We start from the raw sequence: 25,143 nt of genomic DNA, 5'->3' as shown, positions 1-25,143 counted from the left end.
TAACATGCTTAGTTGACACATGTAATAAATCATATAGTGTTGCTTGATGACTCTATAGAGGATCTAATTTTTTTTAAAAAAATAACAAGGACTGAAAAGGTCAGGAAAGGCAATTGAGCTAACGCGTGGGAAGAGGCTACCACACTTTGGTGATATATGCGACCTGTTCCAATATCAATGTCATTGTGTTGCCTTTCATGGTGGCGTAGAACCGTCTCATCGAGCCCTATTTAGTGGTGGGATGTGTGTCCATGGTAGATCAACAATGAGTTTCTGGTGACCTTTTATTTCTTCTCTTCTATTTTTCTCTCACCTCTCTGTAAAATTCAAGCCAAGCATGCCAAAATTTAAAGGCATCTTGTCATTTTTTTTAATCAAATTTGATCCTCAATGTTTTGATTTATATTTGTTTTGTTTTGAATCTTTTTAAATTGATTTTCTCTAGTTTTTCCCCTGACTATTTGGTATCATTTGATTTTTATATAAAATTTAGTCCCCATTCTTTTAATTGCTTTATTTTGAATCCTTTTTTTAATTGATTTTTTTTTCAATTTTACTCCTCAATATTTGATTCCATTTTATTTTTATATCAAATTTGTTCCTCATTCTTTTTATTGTTATCGGTTTTGTTTTAGATTCCTTTTTATTGATATTTTTTTAATTTCATCTTTGGATATTTTGTTGATTAAGAATTTGACTTCATGATTTTTTTTGAATTTGCCTTTTATGGGGGTAATCCCAACCTCATAACTCTAGTCACACATGTAGAAGGTTAGCCTAGGTTGATTTCAATATTTTTTTATGTCATTTTTTAAAATTGATTTTTTTTTCAATTTCATCATTCAATATTAGATTTGTTGGGGATTGTGATTAGTGATGTTTTTCCTTTTCCTTTTTATGGGATTATCTCCATTTCATATCCCAAGTTGCGGGCTTAACGGGTTAACCCGAGTTGACTCATGTGTTTTTTTAAGTTGCTTTTTTTTTTTAAATAATTGTTTTAAGTTTTGTTCCTCAACATTGACTGATTTGATAAATGAGCTTCAATTTTTATTCAATTTGCTTTCTAAATGGTTATCCTAGTTTCATGACCAGATTATGTATTTGATAGGTTAACTTGGGTTGAATCAAGTTAGCTTGTTTTGTTTTTTTTTTTTTAATTTTATCATTTAACATTTGATTTGTTAGGAATTGAGCTTCAAATTTATTTATTTATTTTTTATTTTATTTTATATAGAATTATCTCATTCTCATTTAATTTTTGATTTGTTATCAAATAAAATCATTAAATTCTTTTAAAAATATCAAAAAGATATATTTTCATAAAAAGAGCTCGCTAAAGTATATTGGCAACTTGAGCAATTATCCAAGTCCCTCACTTAACAAAAAAGAAAAAAAGAAAAAGAAAAGAAGCCAAATAAGTGAAATAAATTTGCCAATTATATGTATGAAATAGATACTTTTTCCGCTTAACAAAAGACTATAAATCCAAAATAAAAATTGCTTAAGACCCCTTTGTAAGACATATATAAAAAATAATAATAAAATTTTTTTTAAATATTTTAAAAGAACTTGTTTATAATTTTATCCAAAATCTTTATTAATCTTAAACTGACTTTACTCCTAAATAACATGGACCCCAATCTACTATATTTCTATATGCTAGAAATCTAAATGACTGAATAATGGACCACCAATTAGTGTATTTCTATATGCTATAACTCTCTATGACTGGATCTAAACCGATAACGCGAAGTTAAAGTATTATCTCTTGGAAGCGTGAACGATCCAGATTTAATCAATACAAGCCCATTACGTAGTGTGGTATATAAGGATTCTCTGTCTGTCTTTTCCTCTTTTTCAATTTTTTTTGGTTAAAGAAAATACTCGCACAGTATTATTATAAACAATTTCCAAAAAAGAAAAAAAAAAAAAAGGAAAAGAAATCCAAAAATGGGAAGTGGAAGCCGAAATTTACTCTGTAAATCATCATCATCCGCGCTACTCTTCCTCGCTCCGTCTTTCACTTCAGCTCAACTCCGTTTCAATTCCTTCACTCCCTCCAAACTCCGCCGTATGGCCACCCAACCTTCCTCCTCTCCCTCTTCCCTCACCACAAACGACACCGCTTCTCCTTCTCCTTCGCCCTCTCCTTCCTCCACGATTGATTTTCTCTCTCTTTGTCACCGCCTCAAGGTGAGAACTGAGAATCAAAATAAATCGATAAATGTTTATTAACTGGCTCAAAAAGTTGTTGTTCTGTTTGCATATGCTATAATTTTTTGTTTTGATTTTTTGAAATAAATAGACTACGAAGAGAGCAGGATGGGTAAAGAGGGGCATAAAAGGACCAGAGTCAATATCAGATCATATGTACAGAATGGGATTAATGGCTCTGATTGCTCCTGATATTCCCGGCATTGATCGTGACAAGTTAGTCTTTTTTTTTTGGTTACTGCTTGCATTTGATAGTTTTTGGTAATTATTATTATTTTTTGCCTTTTCAGATGTATAAAAATGGCGATAGTTCATGATATCGCTGAGGCAATTGTTGGAGACATAACGCCCTCGGATGGGGTTCCGAAGGCTGAAAAAAGCAGAAAAGAGAGGGAAGCATTGGAGCATATGTGCAAATTGCTTGGCGCAGAGTCAAGAGGTTGTAGTTTGTTTTATTGCTATGTTTTCTTTTTTTTTGTGTGATTGTTTAATGGCGAACCAATTGATTTTGTGAATTTGTAGCGAAGGAAATGAGTGAGTTGTGGAATGAGTACGAGGAGAATTCGACACCAGAAGCTAAAATTGTTAAGGATTTTGATAAGGTATTAGCGTTTATTAATGTCTTTATTGTGGGAGTGTTTCGAGATTTTGTTAATGTGGAAATTGTTTTGGATATTGTAAAATTCTGTACAAGAAACAATCTGCTAGGAAGGAATATCAAATAAGGAATCTATGATGTAGCTTAAAAATCATGATTTTGATTCATTGCACGGAAAATGCCAGTGTCAAATTAGAATGTCATGTGCTGTGTTAATGGATGAGTGTGTTTGATCACTGGTACTTATAAGGAATTCGACAATGGATGGTCTGATTCTGCTCTTATCCTTTTGTTTCTACTAGGTGGAGATGATCCTTCAAGCTTTAGAATATGAAAATGGTGAGGCTTCTTGTTTCCCTTTCCTTCATGTATTCATAAGTGCAGAGTTCTATCAAGCACCTGCTTATTGTTTATAAGGATCTGGAAATTATTTTAGATAAAGCCTGTGTCTTGTTCTTACAGTTATATGGCCATCTTTTGTGTAACAGTCTGTATTAGAGGGTCAAATATTCTTCTGTATTTAAAATACGAGTAGCCGCATGTAGTTGTCTTATATAGTGCAAACATCTCATAACCATTTGCCTAATTGTATGGATATTATTTGACATTGTAGCCCTTTCTTTGTAGTATTTCACTATATTATTATTTTCAATGGGTTGAAACCTAAAAAAAATAAAATGGAAACTGAAGTCATATCTGGTTTTCTGCAGAGCAAGGGAAAGACTTGGAAGAATTTTTCCAGTCAACTGCTGGTATGTAAATTTCCGAGCTCATCTTCTGGGTGTTTTATATTTTCTATATGATTTTAATGGAGGATTCAATTTTTCTGAGAAGAGCTAAATCTAATTCCAAGCTAACCTGGACAATGTTGACTAGCAAATACGACCTACTTGCATATGCTAGTACCATTTCTAATTTTTTTTTGTTCTTTGTTAAATTTCTTAATGGACAAAAGAAAATTCAAGAGTATTCATTTTTTCAGTGAAGTAGAAGTAAGCATTGATGCTGTAAGAATCTAGTGAAACAATTGTTTTTCTGAAGGGAACCTCTAATCTTATCGTAAAGGTCTGAGGCAACAATTACCTTGACATAAAAAAACTTCTTGATATTTGGGTGTTGTTTAAAGAAGGCCTAGGCTTATATATTGGTCGGGGTTTGAAAAGTTGAAGGTTTGGGCAAGAACATACGAGTCAAGAAATTGGTTGCTGGATCAGTGGGTTAATAGCAGAGCAAAGGGATTAATTAAAGTGGTAGTGTGGAGGACCCAGCTGACTTGTAGAATATCATCTGAAGCAGTTTGCAGTAATAAACAGTTATCCATTAAAAAAATTTCATAACCTACGTCACTGGAGGACTAAAGGCTTTTAGGAAAATGCAGACTGGGCATTTATTCAATGATCAAATTTTCCAATGTGGCTATGTTTATTTTCTGGGAGTGTAGGTGATACTTTAATGTGCGCAGTGTTCCCTTTCATGGCGCCTTGTTATCATACTTAAATGCATTTCAGTTTTGGCTTCATGTAATGCCTCAGGGCGTAGAAAAAGAAGAGAGAATCGTGTCTTAAAAATAAGAAGGGATTGAAATTGTAAAATTCTCAAAACTCCACTGCTTTTATTATTATAACTTGAATTCGAAGTCTTGCACACATGCGTTCATGTTGGGGGGAAAAACATAGTGGTGAGACTATATCATGTGTTATTTGTCGCAGCCATCAGGGCCTTAGCAATTCTTTTCAAAAAATTTGCAGGGAAGTTCCAGACTGAAGTGGGGAAAGCATGGGCCTTAGAGATAGCATCAAGAAGAAGAAAGGAACGCTAGTTTCTAGCTTTGAGATTTTCAGATGTTTAGGTACTTGTTTTGTTTCCTGGACCTTGAATTGTCTACTTAGATCCCGGGGATTGATTAGATTTGGAAAATCATCTCCATTGTTTCCCCTCGTCTTATTGCTTTAAACATCTTCAATCAAGATTCTACAACCTGAACATTTGTTTCAGTTTGACCAATAATAATGCAGGTCCTACCTTTTCCTCCCATTTATCCCACCTTAACCTCCATGAGTTGGCTAGCAAGAAGCAGTGGAGGAGAGAAATCGTCCACCTCCTGGTTTATGCCTACCCAGCATGGGAGAGGCAAGATTTCTGGTTACAATGTTGGATGTGTTGGCACAAACATGCACTGACTTGTTCTTGTGATTGGATGAGGCATGAGCAAATGCAATTTGTTTTTTCTATCTGATTTCTTTAGGGTGCCAGCATGAATGAATTACTTCCTGTATCGGGAAATTCACTTTCCAACCTTGTTCAAGTGGAGCACAGAAGCATTATTTTTATTCAGTGTCAAAAAAGATGACCCAGTCTCCTTTAAACCAGGTGTCAAGTTTAACATGGAGGCAGCGAGGCTGCCATGGAAGGAAGCCACCCTTACCTCCTATAGCAGTAGAATGTTGCAACTAGCCATCAATTTCATATCTAGATTGTGATTTTTTTTCAAGCTGATCAACCATCAAATACACTTCCTACATGATTCCAGTCAAATAACTAGAAGATGTACACACTCCATTATCACAAAGCTGGCGGAAAACTTTACTTTTTACACACAAAGGCAGGCAAAAATAAACCAGGATGATGCAGGCCCGACCTGAACTCGACCTTGCCTTGCCCATGAACAAGTCTATGCAGCACCCTCGACCAGCTTGTTCAACTTCTTTGTCCTAAGCCTCTCAGCGTGCACTTCATTACCTTGGTATTCATACCTGTATATGATTAATTAAAGCGCAAAATGAGCCCAAATTGGTCAATCTTTTGCGTCAACAGAAACCCTTCATTTTATTACAATTACCTTGGCGGTAATGATATTAAAGGGTTCAGGCTTTGTGCAAGCTTGACAGCTTCTTCCTCGGTAGTGACCGTCTGATTGAAGCAGAAGTATCGGCCACATGTGGACCGATCCTGGAAAGCTCGAATATGGACATCAGCCAGGAAGTTCACATCTACATAGGCCAGCACCCCATTTTCATACATTTGAGCTGCCCCTGTTACATGTTTGGTGGCTTGAGGATCATTTCAGAATCTTACAGTAAGATGCCGTTTTTTTTTTAATGAATATGTCGTGCCATACATGTTTACCTCTGAGGTATGACATGGTTGATAAAGGGTTCTGCTGAGAGACACCAGGACCCAGAACTAGGCCGGCATTAATGGAAACCATGTTAAGCATACGGTCCATGGCTAAAGCCCAAGCAGCCTGTTCAGAGAGTGTCTTTGCCAGGGCATGCCATAACTGTAAATTAAACAAGAGACGGCAAAAGATGTAGTTATAGTACATAGATTTACATGGCTATCCAGATAAATAAATAAATAAATAAATCTGAGTGAATAATTATTTAATCCCAATGTTTTCAGCAATATAATAACTAGAAAAATACCTGATTACTGATAAGTTTCTTTTAATTAATATATCTCAAGAGGGTATTTTGGGAAGAAAAACATCTAAATTGGTGACAATTCAACACTTCATTATTACTAAACGCTCAAGGAAAGGGTTAAGGTACAGACAAAAATACAAGAGGAAGAAACAATAATTTACTCAATAGTAAAGATCATTAGTGCTTGGTTATTTTTTTTATTATTAATATTAGAGTTTGTGTGTACATTAATTAATTTTATAGACTCTAAAGTTAAGAATCATGTAAGTTTCTAGTGACTATTATATTAGTAACCACATAACTCAAACCTGAAACTACAGGAAAACAAATATCTTGATTTCAAGTTCTTATCACCATACCACCTACTAAATGGTTTATTAGGATTTGATTATTAGACTTTATGAAGTTTTCAAAGTAATACAGAGTTAATCATAACTTAATCTCTTTAGTTTTATAAAAACATATTAATTATTTTATGAATTATCTTCTTTCCACTATTAACTACGCTTAATTTAGTATTATCTTATTCTGAGAAATTTATTACTTTCTCATCAACCTTCTCATATAATCTTTTGATTTGTTTTATCTTTCAAAGTTTAGAAAAAACAAAGTAATGTGAAATTAAAATGAGTTGAGCAAAATTTAATGTGTTTTTCAAACTTGAAAATAAATTAAAATTTATTACTATGGGAAATTGTGAGTAGAAAGAGTTCATCATCATCACAAGTCTATTATTTCAAGGTGCTCGCTAGTGGAGAAAAAGAAAGATAAACAGAGGCATTAAGCACAATCAAGATAGATAGTGAAATCTTTCAGAGATCCAAACCTTCAATTTCCTGCAAAATTCTTGATCACTCCAAGACCTCTCGTCTACATCCTTCTCTGAACAAATGCTCTCTTTCCATATCGCTGCAGTTAGTGAAGAACTGAATATAATCTTTTCAATGGTATCGGTCTGTGCGCAAGCCTCCGCTACATTGATTGCTCCTCTAATTTCCGAATCAACCATTTTTTCCTGCCCAAATTAACCATGAAAACAATCACTCCTAATCACAAAATGTAATTACTTTGAGAAGCAATGGATAAGCTAGCAAGTCTAGAAGACAATTAATCAACATACATCGTAGCCGTCTCTACTGTCCAAGCAGCAGAACATAGCAGAACAACCCTTCAAAGCAATTAGAATGCTATGGTAATCCAAGACATCGACTTCAAATACCACCAATCTTTCCTCCTCTCTCCCCAAGCCCCTTATTTCCTTCTCTATCTCAGTCTCTCCTGAACGAAAACCACCCAAAACAGAAAAACTGGTTCACAAAATCATCAAAGACAGCAGGTAATTATTATGAAGATAAGCACTTGCCGTTGTTCTTTTGTATGGCTGCATGAACCGTGTATCCTCTACTCAACAGCCCCTTGAGGATCCAAGAACCCACATAGGTTGAGGCATCAAGAAGACAAACTGAGGGTAGCTCCTCAATATCCATTCTAGCTTTCTCTCGATTTTCTTTCTGTTGATGTTTCTTTGCTGCTAGCTAGCTCCTTCTTTAATGAGCTTTTATATACACATGTCGCAATGTTTATGGGAGAATGTGAAGGTGAGAGAATAGAAGAGGAGTTGGTGAACTATTTTCCTACACGTTCCCATCTACTCACCATCTTTTCGCTTGAAAGACCTTTCTATGTTTCGATTTCATCAAGGGTAAATTGCACGAAAACCCTCGAATTTTTCGGTAAAAATGCTATTAGACGTCACTAAATTATAAGTTTTGTACAAGTTAACTTTTTTTATTAGTCAATAATGCTAAGGAACGAAGGGTAGGTTGTCGAAGTCTCTGAAATTGAGCGTTCATGTGTCAAGAGTGTGTCTAGACGTGGAATGCTTGTTAAAATATACCTTGTACATAGGTAGTTAAAGAAAAATTTATTCTACATTTAAAAAATTGAAGGATTTGTTATACCTTCTAATCTGAAAAAAAATCAAATTAATAGATTTGAATGTTGAAGAAAAGATTTGGGGGAAAAGTCATATGTAATATAAATGTTCTTTTTTTTTATTTTTAAATTTATTAATTTGAGATAATCAATTAAATTTTTAAAATTAATTAATCTAATAATTATACATAACATCTTTTGTCAAATTATTCAAATAATTTGAATGAAAAGTTACCTTTAAAACTCTATATACGTATATATTAGTCTGAAAAGGTATGTTTCTAAACTTTACATATATATTGATCTGAAATGATGTTATTTTATTTATAAATACAAGTTTGATGTTGACAGAAAAAAAACAAGAAATAAATTTTTTCTCTCTCTAATTTTTTTCTATAAATTATCTGTTTATGTTTATTAGAAATAAAACAAAACTTTTTAATAAATTTATTAAAATTATTGTCTATAAATTTAAAGTTTTGCTATATTCTGAAGATACATTATTTTAACCATGCAACAAATATAATAAAGACAATTAATACCTTAATTAAAGTCATTTTCATGCCTCAAAGCCTATTTGTTATACCACTAGAATTACATGATTTTCCCTTCGATTTCTTGGGTTTAATAAATTAAAAATCATCGTTTAATTTAAGTAGGTAGAAAACGTGCATTTGTGTTTGGGAGGAATCTACTGATGTTCAGGTTGGACAAGTAAACATGCTCTGTTGTAACGAGTTTGATGTGAAATAATATTTGGTAATCGTCGACCATGTGCTCTGCAGATAGCTAGCTAGGTGATAACAATACAAGGGGACATGTGGCCATGAAACTTGTTAAGAAACCTTGAATCATTGGGTTTTGTTCACTTTGAGCACACAATTCATCCAATTTGATGGATGGAGCTGCATGATCAAACTAGCTTCACCACTAGGAGAAACTTGATTGACTGTACCTTTTTCAAATGTTAGTATGATGTTGCTTGCCTCGCCTCATTACTTACATGGGAGTAATTTGATTATGTTATCAAAGCTTAATTAGGGTTAGTTTGAAAAATCAACTCCTGAAGATAATATTGAAGGCGGGCATGCTAGGTTGCCACTCTTGCACAAGGTTTCCATGAAAGGAAGAAGGGTTTGCGTGCGGAAACAAGGTGGAAAAAAGAACGCACCAGAAAGTAGTCGTTCCCTAGAGAAGGAGAAAGCTTTATGCTTTTGCAGTTTTGGTTAACCACGAACCTAACGGTTTGAAGGAGTCCTGTGTGGCCGTCATTTATTACTTTGATATGGCCACAAGTAGGCGATCCACTCGTATTTCATTGACTTATCTACTTGGGTATCTACTTGTTGACCTCAGAGTCCACAGCTTTGTTGATGTAGTTGAGACGTAGAGTACTGTATAGCAGGTATTATACATCATTATGCGAACTAACAATTAAACAGAAGATTTCATGACCCTCCACCCAACTGAAAAGGCGTTTCAGATACCCAAAGGAGAAGAAAAAATAGAGGAAGGGAACAAAAGAGAGGCAAATCATCGAGAATGGAATTAATGAACCTCTTTTTGCATGAAATCATAAACAAATTCAGTGCAATAGATAAATTTGTATCAAATGTTGTTATAACCTGCTTCCAAGTAATCTAATTTCAAGGATAATGAGCTATATATATATATATATTTACCTGATAGCATCCAAAGGACATCGAATGATGATGCTCAAGCCACCAGGCCCATTGTTGGAGAAGAAGGGGTTTGCAGATCACTCAAATCTCCGATATCTTAAAGGCTACAGTACATACATGCATGCAAATTTAGGAAATACAACCTTTTTCGTATCTACATCCACACCAGATTCCTCGTAAAGTCACAGATTACGCATTAAAAAAAAAAACACAACTAAAATGGAAGGTAAATTCTCTGGCCATAAACACGTTTTTCTAGTCACTGTTATAGTGTAAAGATGCTTTTTTTCTTCTCAACAAATTCATAAGTCTTGGTTTTGGGATATTTTGGTATTTTTATGTAGTTCATTATTCATTTAATTATTTTAGGTTATTCGTAATCTCATTATCTAAGCTACATGTTTAGAAAGTTAATGTGTGTTGACATTTTATTTTCACTGTTTTTATTATATATTATTTTTTTTCATTTTGTCCTTATTTTTTTATTTATGATTTTTTTTCCTTTGCTTTCTTATAAAAGTTTTATTAGTTTTTAATTTCATCATTCAATTCAAATTTATGGTATATTATTTTTTACAATTTAGTTCTGATTCTTTTGGTTTTTTTTTATTAATGTTATTATTCTTTTCAATTTAACACTTGTTGTTCTCTAATTTACTTTTTATTTTAATTTTAACTCTTATTTTTTATTTTGAATTTTTTTATGTGATTTTGTTTTATTTTGTTTTTCAGTATTTCATTTCTTGGGGATTGGACTTCACAGTTTTTCCATGCTACTTACAGTATGAAGACCTGGATCACATATTTAAAAAGTTAATTGGGGTGGGTATATTTTTTTTAGCTTTTTTTTTTCTAGTTTTGTCATTCAACATTGTTTTTTATTAAAAAAAAATTAGTTTTGATGTTTGCTTCAATTTTTTTTTATCAGGTTATCTCGTCCTTATGACATAAAACACGGGTTTGACAGGTTAACTTGCAATAGCTTACCTCTTTATCCACAAATTATATGTCTATCATGCTAGCTCAGGTTGACTTACACTGATTTTTTTATTTTTTTATTTTATCCTTTCATATTTAATTGATTGAGAATTAAACATTGTTTTTTGCTATTGAATAAAGGTTCTTTTCCATGCTTATCATGATGTTTTTTGTGATTTTTTACCCATTTACTATTGTTACTTCTTTATATATATATATATAAGATTTGTGCCTTCAACTGCAACTTGGAATACACCGTTGGACTGATGTTTGTTAGTTGTCACTGCACCCGTGTCACATTCCTATAGTTTAGTAGTTACCACTACTATTTTTTCCGTTAAAGAATGTTTAGCTGCTGGGAGTGTTTTAAATAAGAAAAATTTAATAATCCGGTTATCGTTTTTACTGGTTGAATAAGTTGGTTTTATTTAAATAATATATATATATATATATATATATATATATATATATATATATATATATAAAAGTGGTTCTCAGTAATATATAATCATAAATTAAAGATGACAGCACTTTGACATGCCTTGCAAATCATCGCATAATGCACCAAATTGCAATGCAAGGTCACAATCCAGCTGCATAACTGGAACTATAAAAAAATAAGACCACAAATTCTACCAACAACTACACTAACAGGACAAATAATTAGCTTTATTTAGAGAATTATGAACTGCCCGAGAGTGTTTCAACTGGCACATTCTGTTCGTAAGAGATTGCAAATAATGGAAACTGCAGAACCAAGAACAGATTTTAAAGAATATATTATGTATACTTAACTACGATGGACGGCGGCACTCTTCTCCGGGTTCAAGAAAGTCACCTAATCTCATTGCAACGTCAAACTACAACTCCTCACATACATAAGGGCATGTTCTGCATCTTCAGATGTAACCAAAGAGGAAATAATCCTGTGTTCCTAGTCCCTACCAGAATAACTGAAAGGTTGCTGTCATGTCCTCATTTCTGAAACATCATTGTCTGAACAAACTTTAGAGTCATCATCCAAATACGTGAGTCAGATGCTTAAAATTGCCAAAACCAGCCCCGGATAACCGTGTTGGAAATGAAAATCTATTGATTCTTGAATGAGCTTGATGGAACCTAGGAAAATAAAAATCACATTATAAGCATAGAAGTAGATAGATATTTCTGGATGGAATTTGACAAAAAACAAAAAGCAGAGATTGGTTCAAGAGATCATAATGCATAGTTGCTATCTATGAAGTTCCGTGAGAAATATCATGCTCCTTGTTCTTTATCTATTCTGATTTGGGTTCCCCAAAACGAAAAAAAGAAAGTTCCCATGTGCAAAATGCTAAACTTTCAGCTTCTGTGCCAATATATATATAATTCGAGGTCACTAGTCTTTAGACGATGTCTTGACAAAGTGCTTCACCTCATACATATAGATACAAAGGAGACTGGTGAAGAAAAGTAGGAGACAAAGTGCTAAAAGCAGAGACGTGACCTGGAAAGAAGAAAATATTTCTTTTCTCCAGAATTGAAATCTAGCATCTTTCCCTCAATGGAACAGTCTTGAGTGACAATCACATCCACAAGAAAGATGATGGGACGTCTAGATCCAACATTTAGCAGAAAAATAATAAGTTCTATTCCTTTGGACAGAAAACAAAAACAAGAAATACGATCTGTTTCTGAGTTCCGACAACCCTGCATGATTTATAAAATGAAATATTGTAACATATGGTGAGGCAGCCATGTACACAGCATCCAGGATAGAATGAAGAAAGCCTCAAGTCAGCACACAGAACACCAATATACTGTCATTTTCTATTCATTAAGGAAGAGAAAAATGAAAGTTTTTCTGAAGAAAATGTGAGCATACCTTCACATGATGTGGCATGATCTTGATATGAAATGAAAAGGTACATGAAGCCATGCTTCAGGCGGATAGAGCAAAAAGTTCTCAGGCTTGCTTGTATAGACATCTGCATATTGATGGATGTGGTATGCAAAAGCTGATTCTTGACCTGTGCCAGTTAGGAAAGTTGCTCCAAAAGACTTGTTAAACATTTTTTTTCATCTTCTCCCTTGCCTTCAGCCTCTCAATATGCAAAAGTTGATTCATTGTTTTTTCAAGGTAAGTTGTGCAATTGCACTAGAGAGACTTAGTTGATCATTTTTAAGATAAATTGTGCAATCAAACTAGAAAAACTGAGTCCATTCCATCCTTTGAAAGTTGTGAGATCATTGCCTCGAAAAGATATAATGTCAATCCCATCATTAGAGAGTTGTACAATTGCACTAGGGAGGCTTTAGATCCATCCATTCCAAGGTAAATTATACAATCGCGATAGGAAGATTAAATTTGTTTATCCTTGGAAGGTTGTGAGGTTGTTGCCCTAAATATCATTTAAAGAAAAAAAAAACATTGTTATTGTGAATAATTTAATTCACATATAAGAAACTTACATTTTTAGTATATGATCATGATACATTCTTATTGCCCATTTAAGACATAATAATCGCTTGATGACATTTCTATTGAGATCATTGTTTCAGCTCCAAAAGAGGAGATAATAGAGTTTATCTAGTTGATGTCTTCTGGATGGTTGACAAACAAACTTTACATGTTTTACAGTTTGAATCAACATTCCACTTGTATTTATTGAAAGCTTTTTAAAATCTCGAGGCTCTAATTGCATTAGTGAAGTTGAAAAACACCTAGCCTAAATTTGGTTGTCTCATTAAGCCTATTAGAAAAAGCATATTAACTTAGGGCGATTAAATTGTTGCATAGCCTTTTTTTCTTATTAAAGAGTTGTTAAAGCTTTAATGGAACAAATGTGCCAACAATTGTAGAAATGGCTAGAGTGTTTTGATTATCTGTATTTGATGGTGATTAGAGACGTTGATAAACCAATTTTGAAAGAAATATCGATGACTTTTTTTATTAGTTTTTCATAGATAGTGTCATTGATGATACTAAAAAATTCAAGTAGCTCAAGGGCAAGGTTTATGCCTTGGATAATTGGTTAATCTCTTGGTTTTGACAATCTGATCCATCATCCTTAGCCAAGGTGGCTGGTAATTGGTGTCTGATACCTGCAAAAGATTTTTTTTGGTGAATTTAAAGATTCTCCAATACTTAAGTAAGTAACTTTTTGAGAGAAAATGCATTAATATTTTAAAAAGACTCTAAAATAAAATGTGTCATGAAAAGTGGAGATTCAAAACCTTGACTTCTAAGGATTCAATTGGTCTTTATAATTCATCCTCATCTTTTTCTCCATCACTTTCCCCCCTATTCTATGTCAGAGAAAAAAAAATCTCCAACTTAATCAGAAGAAAAATATCTTTCATTTAATTAGAGAAAAAAAAATTATATTTGACTTAATTATGTCGCCAGACCCATATATGCTTAGGTTTAGTGTTTGGATGAGTCTATGAGTGCTGGGTCTGATAGATTGCTAAACTCATACATGTATGGGGTTAACACTTGACTAAGTTCAGAGGTGTCAGGTCCAGTGGATTGTTAGATCTATATATACATGGGCATTGCACTTAGCTAAGTTCAGGAATATTGAGTTATCACATAATCTCCAGTTTTTTAAATAAAAATCCAAATAAATAAAAAATAAAAACAAAACATGATTAACCCATACATGCTTGTTTAATATTATATATCAAACAACTAAGTTAAAAAAGGAGGCCGCACTGCACCTCGCCCCAAACCCATCTTTAATGGGTTTATTAACCTATACTAGGCATAACAATTAACATTAAAAAATGTGGAATACTTTTAGGCTAACATGGCTTAAATCAGCAGTCAGGAGGAAGTTTCATCTTCGAAAAACTTTTATGAAAAATTTAAATTATCTCAGCCAGTTCTACTGTAGCTAGAAATGGTACGTTTTAGAGCCAAACTAGCTAGATAACTGTACTCCGCTAGAGATCAAATATTTTATTTAAAAAAAAATAGATATGCTAGCTTTTTTTATGTGTTTTTTTAACATAAAAAATTATAAGTATAAATTAAAAAACTTATGTAAGTATCAAATTGAATAAATTGATAACCATCTATAAGAAAAAATCATTAATGATAACTAAAAATAAAATTAAAAAAATCAAGAGATAGATGTAAATCAATATACTTGATCTTGTAACGTGGAATATTTACCAGAGTGTTTAATGAATTTTTTTTATTAAAATCAAATTTTTATTTAATTAAACGATAATAGAAATAGACACACACATAAAGTTGAATGAATAAGGTAAAAAAAAATTCATGCAAAACTACACATATTAAAAATATTATTTAAAAATAAATATTATTTATTTTAAAAATAAATTTCATCTATGTGGAAACATATTAATAATTATAGAGGAAGGATATTAATTGAAACATAAATTTAAAAAATCATTTTAAAAAGAAAACATGTTAAAAAAACATCACTTGAAATAAAAACCAAAATTAGAATAAGAAAATAAGAAAAAGACAACAATAGTTTAGGTACCACATATGCCTTCAAAAGAAATAAGAAAAACAAACAACTCGGGTTACAACCATGATCGAGTTTAATAAGTTGGTTGAAATTGGATCTAAAAGTGTGTGTGTGTGAGTGAATCAACATGAGTTAGTTTGATAGACATGCGATCTGAGAAATATGAGGCAAGTTAACCTGGGTTAACTTGTAAAACCTGTTTTCCAAGTCATTAGACCAGAATAACGTGATAGAAAAGAAATTGAAGAAAACCAGAAAGTCAATCTTTTTTTAAAAAACTAATATCAAACGATGAAACCAAAAAAGAAAGGAAGTAAAAAAAGGATGTCGATCCTATTAACTTTTTAAACATGTAACCTAAGTCATTAGACTAGAAGCACCATAAATAGAAAAACTACGAAGCACAATCCCTAACAAATCAAATGTTGAAGGATGAAATCATAAAAAAAATTAATTACACAAAATGATCTCAAATAAAAAGTTATAATTAAAAGAATGAGGGAGAAAATCAAAATAAAAAATAAACTAGAGGGCAACCCAACATTTTAGATTAGAGGGTCAAATTGAAAAGAAAAATAATTTTAACAGAAGAAAAAACATCAAAAAAATAAGAACCAAATTGAAGAAAAAATAAAACACTATGAACTTGGATTGAAAGATGAAATTGAAAAATAATAAAATTTTTATAGAAAGGTAAAAAAAATTAAAAATCAAAAGAATAAAGATCGAATAAAAAAAATAAAATATGATAAATTGTGATTATAAGGACTAAATTGAAAACAAATAAAACATTTATAAAAGAGCAAAGAATAAAAATTAGAAATCAAAAGAATAAGAACTGAAATCAAAATATCAAAAACAAAGAGAGTCAACCAGTACTTTTTTGAGATGAGAGAGAAAGAAAGGAAAAATAAGTACAGCCAGCCAATGATAAACCACTTTACCGTCGTTGACATGCATCATTCCAAAAGGAACATGACACAAAATCACTTCTAACAACACGATATAAAAGCTTGTTTGGCCATTAAAAGAAGTCACACGTGCTGTTCAAAAACTACAAGTGCCTCCCATGCACCGGTTAGTGGAGAGCACACACTAGCAAGTTTTTGAATATTTATATTAACTATTCAAAATGTATGACCAAACTGCCCTCCATTAATCTTAATTAAAAAAGAATTGCTGTGACTGGACAAAAAAATCTCTAGATGTATAACTTATTTTTTCTTGAATTTAGAGATAAAAATATCTTTTTAGTGTTTTATAAAAAAATAAAAAGACAAAAACACCATTGATCAAATGTTCATATTTTTTTTTATTTAGAGATAATTTAATCATTTTATTATTTTTAAAAGTTAAAAAGGATAAATATACCCTTGGTAATCCTTCTAGGCGATACAAAAATACTAAAATACCTACATTAGAAAGGCTTCTTAATTTTTATTCCAAGAATGAAAAGAAGTAATTTTACTATATCACCCATAGTTTTTAGGCCGGCCCGGATTCCGAGTTTTGACTAGGTCACCGGGTTGCCCAGGTCAATTATTTTTTATATATATATATCAAAACGATGTCATTTTAGTTAGAAAAAAAATAAAAATCAACGAGTTGAAACCGGGTTTTTGACCGGGTCTTACCGGGTTAACCTGGTCGTCGGGTCAACTCGCCGGGTCATACCAGGTTTTTTCTTTTCTTATTTTTTCTTCAACCTGACCCGGTTTCAATTCCAGGCCGGCCGGGTTCCGGGTCGACCTGCTGGGCTAGATCGGGTTTCAAAACTATGATATCACCCATGCATTCTAGAGTTTGGGTAATGGATAACACCAATTACCAAGGTTGTCAAAAACGCTTTTTTGACACGACACGCAACATACAATATAAACTCGACTCGTAAACTCGAATCGTAAAATCAGAAGTAAAATTTTTTAACTAAAAACTGTAAAATAGCAAGTAAAATATTTTAACTAAAATCGTAAAATCGCAAGTAAAATATTTTAAAAAATACAAATATCCAAACATCTTAAAATACATAATTTAAATAAAAGTAAAATAAACAATACAAATATCCAAACATCTTAAAATACATAATTCAAATAAAAATTCATACATATCCATAGTATTTCAATAACTAAAAGTTAACAAACCTAAAACAAACAGTCTATAGGTGTGTCATGTAAAATAAACACACCCTCATTGTTTTTATCTCCCTCATTATTCTTAAAACAGTCATCAAAATCATTACCATATAAAGGATTAGAATTATGGAGGAACCAATAAGACTTGTGGAAAATTATACAAGCCAAGCAGATAGCCATTGTAATTAGGATTTTAAACTTCTAGAATCCTAAATTTGCCAAAGTCTCCGCAAATGATGCATTTCTGTCAATAAGTGATTTAAATAACTGATTTGAAGTTTTCAACCATAGCATTGCCTAAGAACAACAACAAAGACATCATGCAAGGCTCTAAGTATCAATTGCCCTGCTGCCACCAAATACAGTGCCAATTGCTAAAAGAATTGAAATATTTGTTTCCCAGTATTTAAACTACATAAGTATGGAAGGTGACAACTTGTAATCTAATGATTTACAATTCACAAAAACACAAATGAAGCACTGCAAAAGGCATTCCAAGACTACCTATCCATTAATACACAAAAGGCCTAGATAAATTAAATGCAAAAGGCATTCCAAACAGGTGCATCAATTGCCCTAATGTTTGCAGTTTTCGGATTTACATAATACTTGGAATGCTAGAAATTACAACACACAAAACTAGCAAGCAAGAAATTACACACATTTACAGAATATCTAGATAAATTACACCTAAATTCCCTTCACATTCAGTTTCAGTTTTCTCTCAAAATTTCATATAAGAAAGAAGCTTATTAAAAATAATGGAAAGTGACCTTGACAAGAGTGCAATCCTGGAATGCTTCGTTGCTTCGTTGCTTTGTTGTTTATGCAGAATTACAGAATCTGCAACACCAAAGCAAGCAAGATCAAATAGAGCATAGGTGAACATTAAAAGAAATTACAACACACAGCAGTAAACCATTGTTAGAAAGCTTCACAGAAGATAAACAAAGTTGCACACGAAATTACTAGCAGTAGTGCAGCACCACTCCCCCTCTGAAAAAATACCAAGAAGCAAACCAATTAATAATAGAATACCCAAAAGATAAACATAGATTCACAGCATACCCAGATCATTTTTGTCTCTAATCACCACCATTAGATAGAAAAAACAAAGCTTGGGATTGGGCATCAATTCTTACCTTCGTCTCGCCAAGAACACTCCAGATCGGGGGAAAGTGATTTCTTAATTTTCTGGGGAAAGGGGAAAGGGAAAGGGAAAGGGGAAAGGGAAAGGGGAAGGGAGTCAGGGAGAGTGTGAAACAGGGACGAGGACGAAGTCACAGGTGGGATGAGGGTGGTAGGGTGGGAACTAGGAAAGAGACTAGTGCACAGCTGAGTCAAAATTACACCTAATTTTGCATTTCTAATTTTCTGTGTTAGTACATTTGGTGACATTTTGATGAACTCGTGAAAACGTTATGTTTTTAATGTTTTTTACTAATTGACCTGGTTCTATACGAGTTTGACCGAATTTAATCAATTTTATTCTTTTTCAAGTTTTAACTCCGATTCTGTATGTTTTATGAGCTTAAATTCGTAAAATCGTACATTTTTAACAACCATGCCCATTACTATCAATCTATCATCAATAAAAAATCTATCATCAATAAAAGGGTAAATGATAGTCGTTAAAATGATTGGAAAGAGAGTTCGAGAATATTCGGATGCTTTCCTTCCATCCTTCCGTCCTTGTGGGGGAGGTAGAAAGAGAGTTGATCAAATAAATAAAATAATCATAGCTTGTGTTTCTCTCGTAGAAACAAAACAATGGTGATGATCCAACCAGAAGAAGAAAACGAAGAGACCGTACTACAAAATCTACCAGAACCTCAACCAACAGCTTCAACATCAAAAACCACCACCAGCGACACCACCACAACAAAAGAGAACGGAAGCGACTCCGATGGGTTTGAAACGGCAAGCGAGCGCGGAGTCAGCGACAACGAAGAAGAAGATATTGTCAATAAGGGAATCAACCCCGAAAACAACGCTGAGGATCATCAACAACAACATACTCAAAACAACGCCGAATTGATTCAGGTTTTTCACTCTCTCTTTTTAATTAGCTGAATAACGAGGCAAGATTGATGTTACTTGTCCACTTATTTAGGTTTTGGATTTGGTTGTGAAACAGAGAGGTGTAGAAGAAGGAAATGAAGCAAAATTGGAAGGCAATAGATTGTTTGGGAATGGGCAGTATGAGGAGGCATTACTACAGTATGAACTTGCTTTACAAGTTTCCCCACAGGACGTGCCATCATCCGTCGAGTTGTGTTCCATTTGCCATTTCAATCGTGGCGTTTGCTTCTTGAAATTGGTATTTTCTTGTGATTGTCAATTTACCTGTCGATGCTGCAACTATTAAAGAAAGCCTAATCAAGATGGTAATTGCGTGATTTTAAATTTATATTTTTTTAGGGAAAATACGAGGACACAATCAAGGAATGCTCAAGAGCGTTAGAATTGAATCCTTCTTACATGAAAGCTCTTGTTAGAAGAGGAGAGGCTCATGAAAAGCTCGAGCATTTTGAGGAGGCTATTGTTGGTTAGTGTGGGTTCTTGCACTTGTTATCTTCTCATTTAAAACAAGATTCTGTTTGTCAGGAGAGGAAACTTTTCAATTATATTTTTGTATTTTCAGATATGAAAAAAACCTTGGAATTTGATCCTTCAAATGACCAAGCAAAGAAAACCATTCGCCGCTTGGAGCCACTTGCTGCAGAAAAGCGAGAAAAGATGAAGGAAGAGATGATTGGTGAGCTGAAAGGAGCAACTACCTTTTTTTTCCCCTCGTACTTGAATACATTTATTTTCTTTTCTTTTGATAGAAACGTATTTAATTGGAATTACACTGCAATCACCAATTTTATGTTGGATATTGGAAGATGATTCTTTCAATTTCAATAGGATAAAACTTGTGCTTTCTTCCTTTTACTCGTCCCATCAACATATACTCCCAATCATAGAGCCATGCCTTCTATAGAAAGTAGAGGAAATAAGAAAAAAAAGTGAGGTTGAAACACCTCTTGCTCCCCTAAGATCTTCAAAACAATTGAAACTACTAGTGGCAAGGCAGTGGCTAGATTCTGTCTCTTCAATTGTCCATCATTTGTTAAATAATACTGTCAATGTTTTTCTTTTTTCCCTTGATGATTATATCAACCCAGTGGTGTTATCATGTGTTTTGCCTTCTAATTTCTGATGTTGATGGATGGATGCCAAAGCCAGGAGAGGCAATGCTCATGCGGCAAGAAGATATAAAATGGATAGAAAGACTTGATAGTGTAAACTTTGGATTCTCAGTTACAGATAATGTTTTTAGGTCCGCATGACCATATAAAATGAAAGCGTTTTCAAGTTTAAATTTTCATTGTGTAGACATTTTTTGCACTTGTCCTAGTCTGTCATTTGCTCTTTTCTGGCTGCTCATTAGAAGCAAGGTGAATAAGAAAATTTTTAATCTATGTGATGATATCTTGAAAGATTTGTTCTTATCGAAATCATGGAGCATGCAATCATTTTGTTAAAGGAGCTTAGGTGCTTTATAGTCATGGAGTCATGCCATTGTATCAGTCTTTGGCTATATACACTTTATTCTGTGTGAAATCCTCTCCTCTTCTTGGCTATGTACTCTTTATTCTTGGTTATAAACTTCGTTGTCTTCTCCACCACTGCACAGCACACGTGTGTGTCTAACCTGAATTTTTTCTTTGTGAGCAGGAAAGCTGAAAGAGATGGGAAACTCTTTGCTAGGCCGCTTTGGCATGAGCATTGACAACTTCAAAGCTGTTCAAGATCCGAATACTGGTTCCTATTCCATTTCATTCCAACGTTAGTTTCTGGCTCTGTCTGGTGCAACGAGGACAACATCTTCAGCTCCTGGAAGAAAGAATGAAGGCTGTCAGATAAAAAGATAGGAAAAACCAATCCTATACTTCAGATTGTGTGCAGAATCTATGAATACAAGTAGGACAAAGTTTATAAAGGAGTAAGTGCAAGGGTTCTTTCTGTTCTCTTAAAGACAGTATCAAGTGATGAAGTTTCATATTTTGGCAGTGGAAGTTTACATTTTAAATCATGTATTGCTTGATTTTGTGGTTGAAGTAATTGCCATCTTTCTCTCTCCGTTCATTTTGTAACAGCGAAGCACAGATCTACAGCACTCGGCGATCTTAACTTTTATGTGATGAACGAACATTGGTTATTGCTTTGTAAATCTTCTTTCACCCACTCTTCCTTAAATATTCTTTAAGCAGATGATCAACTAGCGGTCATTGGCTCATCACTTGGTTGAATGGTAGCCATAAAAGTTTTCACAAAACTAAAGCCTGGCTCGTTAAACTTTGGGCTATTTAGGCCTCGACTTTCATATGGGTGTAACTCTGTGTTATTATTCTATTACTTTTGCAAATCTCATTCATGGAGACTATACTCGTATTTTTCTCCATTACGCATGAGAGATGGAGGATTGTATCTCCCACTGTATAACAATGGATGACTTAACTATTCAATGTAAACTGCATTTCCCTGCTTCGGACTGCAGAAAGGAGTGCTGCTTACGCTTTTAAACCTGTCAGCTCCTCACCTGTCATGTCGGCCACAAACTTGTTGACTGAAATGTCTTAATCCTGTGATCTCTAAATTAGGCTATGGTTTGAGCTGGATAGGATGGCTACTTTATATCTTACAAGGGATTCCCAAAAGGATTAGTAGAACTTGAATCATGGCCAACCATACTCGACTGCTGCTGCTGCAATATCAGGTAAGGCTGTTCTTGGCTCATGGCTGCCGTTTGCACAGTACTTGGCAGTGCAGTGTTACTGGATGCATAAAATGGAGGAGAAGAACAAGCTCATGATGCCAAGGTGTATGCCTAGCCCAAATGAAGAGAAGACCGAGGGAAGTTCTGATTCGAAAGGGAAAATCGAAGTAAAGTTACATGAATTGAAATCCAACCCTTATAAATTGGAAAGCTTTTACAGCTCCTTGAAAAGTTGCAAGCAAGTAGGCGAGAATTTAGTTGTTGCATGATTGAGAATGTAGTTGTTGCAAGTAGGCGAGAAAGTTGCAGCTCCTTGAAAAGTTGCAAATGCTCAAGCAAGTATGGGGTATCAAGCTCTGTAGTTATCTGTTGAGAATCCGTCATGAGAAAAAGCCTTCGTATCTTCGATGAACAAGAATCATGGGAAATCCTTACTTTAAATGGAAAAATAAAGTAAAGGAAACAAGGGACATAAAGCACAAATAAAGTTAAGCACCTCACCATTTCTAGACATTTGGTGGGAAATTTTCTGTAAACCAGAGGTCATATATGACGCACTGAATAAGAGCTTCCACCCACTTTACACGAAAGCACCCATAACTTTCAGGTTATTGTATATTGTGGGCTAGGGTTGGACGAAATCCAAACCAGAATTTTTACAAGCCACTGAAAAAACAGCGACAATCACTGTTCAATGGAACACTTAAACTGTAATGCACATTCCACTGTAAGTTTAACCAACCATCTTGCATATTTTCTTGAAACACTGCAGAAATTCGTAAGAAATTGATGTCAGCAAGATGATCAAGAGCATACCGTCCAATTATGTGTTTTAGCAAGACGTTTGGTAAGACCATGTATGCCATAAGCAACATCAGCACGAGGACTTGAGGCCGAAAGTGCAGCGAATATAGCTGACAACATACAAGAACAGGTATATACGGTGCACTATTGTAACGAAGACAATAACAGAAATTCTGACAATGTAACAGATTTATTGCAACATGCTACAAGATCAGACTGAATATTCTATATTTGATTAGAACACCAATAAGAAGTAAACTATACTTTTGAACATTAAGCAAATAAATGGTTGAAATTGACTGATTTTGGCACATTCCAGCATGCATTTGTGTTCTTCTTCAATGAATGTGGACAAGACAATACATGTTCATTAATTTTAACCAACTTTCACGCTAATGAGAACTTGTAAGAAGAAGATTAAGAAGGTATCTGCACTCACACTCTTGATATGTTTTTCTTTGGACAATACTTCATCATGCAACCATGGCCTTCACGATACAACATCAATCTTCTAGACCACATGACTAGCTCTTTGTAATTACAATTGACTAACATCCAAGACAGCGAATGAGCAATATAATGAGCTTAATTAAAATTTTCAGCCATAAACATCACCTTGTTTTCACTATTTACTTTTGCCAATCCGACTGTTGTGGAGTCCTTCAAAGCTCCGATATCTTTTCTTATGGACTACTGCGGTCCTCCGCCAGCTGCCATTCTATAATTCGAGAAAAAAAAAAAACAGAGTTTCTTAAAACCCAAAGAAGCTACATTGATCAAACTGATAAGCAGGGCTTTTCTTATGCCCTGCCCTGTGTGTATGCAATCAAGAAAAGAAAAGAAAAAAGGGGAATTTGGTGGGATTACAATTACATGTCTATGCATACATAGACATGCAGATGTCATGCATAAATGGGTGAAATTCAAGGAGTGTTGCCATTGGTGAAGATATTGCATGCATTGAGATACAAAGAAAAAAGAAAAAAATTGTCAATATAATAGGTTCCAATTAATAAAATATTGTCAAATTTTTGCACCTTTTACATTAAGAACATTTCATAAACGTGTGTGTGTGTGTGTGTGTGTTCCAGATCTTGTGCACGGACTAGATGTCCCTTGCATCAGGCTTAAGAAAACTTGTAACAAGATAGAAATCTTCGCATAAGAACTGAATAGGAGGGAAGGAAATGGATCTTGCACCAGTCCGTAACTCCAATAACAAGCTCTTACTATGATGATGAATTATTGGGAAAGCTTCTGGTCTGCAACAATGACCAAGGTGTTTATTACAATCAAGCTACTATAAATACTCCACAGATGATGGATTACATTTATTCAAACATTTAGCGAAACCGTGTGCAATTTGGCACCAAAACGACCAGCCCGTCAGTTGTCTGCCGATCCTTAAGCATATAACGTGCATGGTTCTACTTTTAATTTGCTAAGTTTAGGTGAGGATGGATCCTCCCCCTACTCTCGCTAAGACAGCATCGGTGTTGCTAGCTTCCTGTGAGAGCTGCTTCACTGCTCTAGGTATTGTTTGCTGTTTGTTGAAAGAATGTCTTAGAAAATTAGGAGACTTTGCTGCCAAAGATATCTACTTCAAGACCAAGTCTCGAGGAATAAAATCTAATTATATTTGATTTGTTTGTTTCGTAATTTTCAAATTTAATAATTTTTGTTTCAAATTAAAACTTTATTTTTATTTAAGAGTGTTCTACAATCAATAAAATTATCCTCTTTAATTTCTTTCATTATGCTATTTTTTTTATGTTCATGTTTTGCACTTAATGTAAAACAATTAATAAATTGGTTTCAGAATATTATTATCTTGAGAGATTTGTGAGTTAAGAAAACCAAAACACAAACCAAACCAAACTACAAATACAAAACCAAAAAGAACACTAGAAATTGAAACTGAGTCCATCATCTCACACGGTTCATCATCAGTCTTCAATAGTGATAACTATGAAACTTGAGCTATTAGAATGACAGTTCATCTTAAAGCATTAGATCTCTGGGAAGCTGTAGAAAAAAACTATGTTGTTTCTGATTTACCAACAAATCCAACAATAGCTCAACTAAAGATGCACAAGGAAGTCCAAAGCTAAAGGCTCCTTATA

The 25,143-nt window shown here is 33.7% G+C and overlaps 3 protein-coding genes and 1 long non-coding RNA gene across 6 annotated transcripts; 2 read left to right on the top strand and 2 right to left on the bottom strand.

Moving 5' to 3' along the window:
* Nucleotides 1-1,901: 1,901 nt before the first annotated feature.
* On the top strand, nt 1,902-5,046 carry LOC133689998 (uncharacterized). Of its 2 annotated transcripts, none has more exons than XM_062110129.1 (8): nt 1,902-2,196; nt 2,309-2,433; nt 2,508-2,656; nt 2,740-2,819; nt 3,118-3,154; nt 3,526-3,567; nt 4,564-4,664; nt 4,831-5,046. In XM_062110129.1, the coding sequence occupies exons 1-7, from the start codon at nt 1,954-1,956 to the stop codon at nt 4,632-4,634; spliced, it is 747 nt and encodes a 248-aa protein (XP_061966113.1). In that variant the 5' UTR covers nt 1,902-1,953; the 3' UTR covers nt 4,635-4,664; nt 4,831-5,046. The 2 variants fall into 2 exon arrangements, with proteins under 2 accessions (XP_061966113.1, XP_061966112.1); XM_062110128.1 differs by having other exon boundaries at nt 4,811-5,046.
* A 220-nt stretch (nt 5,047-5,266) lies between these two features.
* On the bottom strand, nt 5,267-7,794 carry LOC133689997 (cinnamoyl-CoA reductase-like SNL6). The gene is made up of 6 exons (XM_062110127.1): nt 7,604-7,794; nt 7,361-7,518; nt 7,067-7,255; nt 5,942-6,095; nt 5,655-5,847; nt 5,267-5,568 (listed from the first exon to the last, which is right to left on the bottom strand). The coding sequence occupies exons 1-6, from the start codon at nt 7,725-7,727 to the stop codon at nt 5,487-5,489; spliced, it is 900 nt and encodes a 299-aa protein (XP_061966111.1). The 5' UTR covers nt 7,728-7,794; the 3' UTR covers nt 5,267-5,486.
* A 5,972-nt stretch (nt 7,795-13,766) lies between these two features.
* LOC133688585 (uncharacterized) lies at nt 13,767-18,683 on the bottom strand. Its single transcript, XR_009841177.1, has 3 exons — nt 18,594-18,683; nt 18,225-18,294; nt 13,767-13,919 (listed from the first exon to the last, which is right to left on the bottom strand). It is a non-coding gene; the product is annotated as an uncharacterized LOC133688585 (long non-coding RNA).
* Nucleotides 18,684-19,095: 412 nt separating this feature from the next.
* Nucleotides 19,096-21,670, top strand: LOC133688794 (uncharacterized). 2 transcript variants are annotated; one of them, XR_009841205.1, is made up of 6 exons: nt 19,096-19,494; nt 19,589-19,771; nt 19,873-19,999; nt 20,096-20,209; nt 21,175-21,442; nt 21,597-21,670. XR_009841205.1 is itself a non-coding variant. In XM_062108406.1 (5 exons), the coding sequence occupies exons 1-5, from the start codon at nt 19,222-19,224 to the stop codon at nt 21,288-21,290; spliced, it is 813 nt and encodes a 270-aa protein (XP_061964390.1). In that variant the 5' UTR covers nt 19,096-19,221; the 3' UTR covers nt 21,291-21,670. The 2 variants fall into 2 exon arrangements, 1 of the variants encoding a protein (XP_061964390.1); XM_062108406.1 differs by having other exon boundaries at nt 21,175-21,670.
* The last annotated feature ends 3,473 nt before the right edge of the window (nt 21,671-25,143 follow it).

Source organism: Populus nigra, chromosome 3, assembly GCF_951802175.1.
Source record: "Populus nigra chromosome 3, ddPopNigr1.1, whole genome shotgun sequence".
NCBI lineage: Eukaryota > Viridiplantae > Streptophyta > Magnoliopsida > Malpighiales > Salicaceae > Populus > Populus nigra.
Note: the sequence above shows the minus strand (reverse complement) of the source record. Positions and strands in the feature narration are given on the sequence as shown.

What these genes read in the sequence shown, in the direction of transcription:
- LOC133689998 (XM_062110129.1), top strand. Translation starts at nt 1,954, where the DNA reads ATGGGAAGTGGAAGCCGAAATTTACTCTGTAAATCATCATCATCCGCG. An exon ending in CTCTTTGTCACCGCCTCAAG is followed by an intron (nt 2,197 to 2,308) that starts GTGAGAACTGAG and finishes TGAAATAAATAG; the next exon opens with ACTACGAAGAGAGCAGGATG. An exon ending in ATTTTTCCAGTCAACTGCTG is followed by an intron (nt 3,568 to 4,563) that starts GTATGTAAATTT and finishes AAAAATTTGCAG; the next exon opens with GGAAGTTCCAGACTGAAGTG.
- LOC133689997 (XM_062110127.1), bottom strand. Translation starts at nt 7,727, where the DNA reads ATGGATATTGAGGAGCTACCCTCAGTTTGTCTTCTTGATGCCTCAACC. An exon ending in AGCCATACAAAAGAACAACG is followed by an intron (nt 7,519 to 7,603) that starts GCAAGTGCTTAT and finishes GTTTTCGTTCAG; the next exon opens with GAGAGACTGAGATAGAGAAG. An exon ending in AACCATGTCATACCTCAGAG is followed by an intron (nt 5,848 to 5,941) that starts GTAAACATGTAT and finishes AACATGTAACAG; the next exon opens with GGGCAGCTCAAATGTATGAA.
- LOC133688794 (XM_062108406.1), top strand. Translation starts at nt 19,222, where the DNA reads ATGGTGATGATCCAACCAGAAGAAGAAAACGAAGAGACCGTACTACAA. An exon ending in TTTTGAGGAGGCTATTGTTG is followed by an intron (nt 20,000 to 20,095) that starts GTTAGTGTGGGT and finishes TTGTATTTTCAG; the next exon opens with ATATGAAAAAAACCTTGGAA. An exon ending in GATGAAGGAAGAGATGATTG is followed by an intron (nt 20,210 to 21,174) that starts GTGAGCTGAAAG and finishes CTTTGTGAGCAG; the next exon opens with GAAAGCTGAAAGAGATGGGA.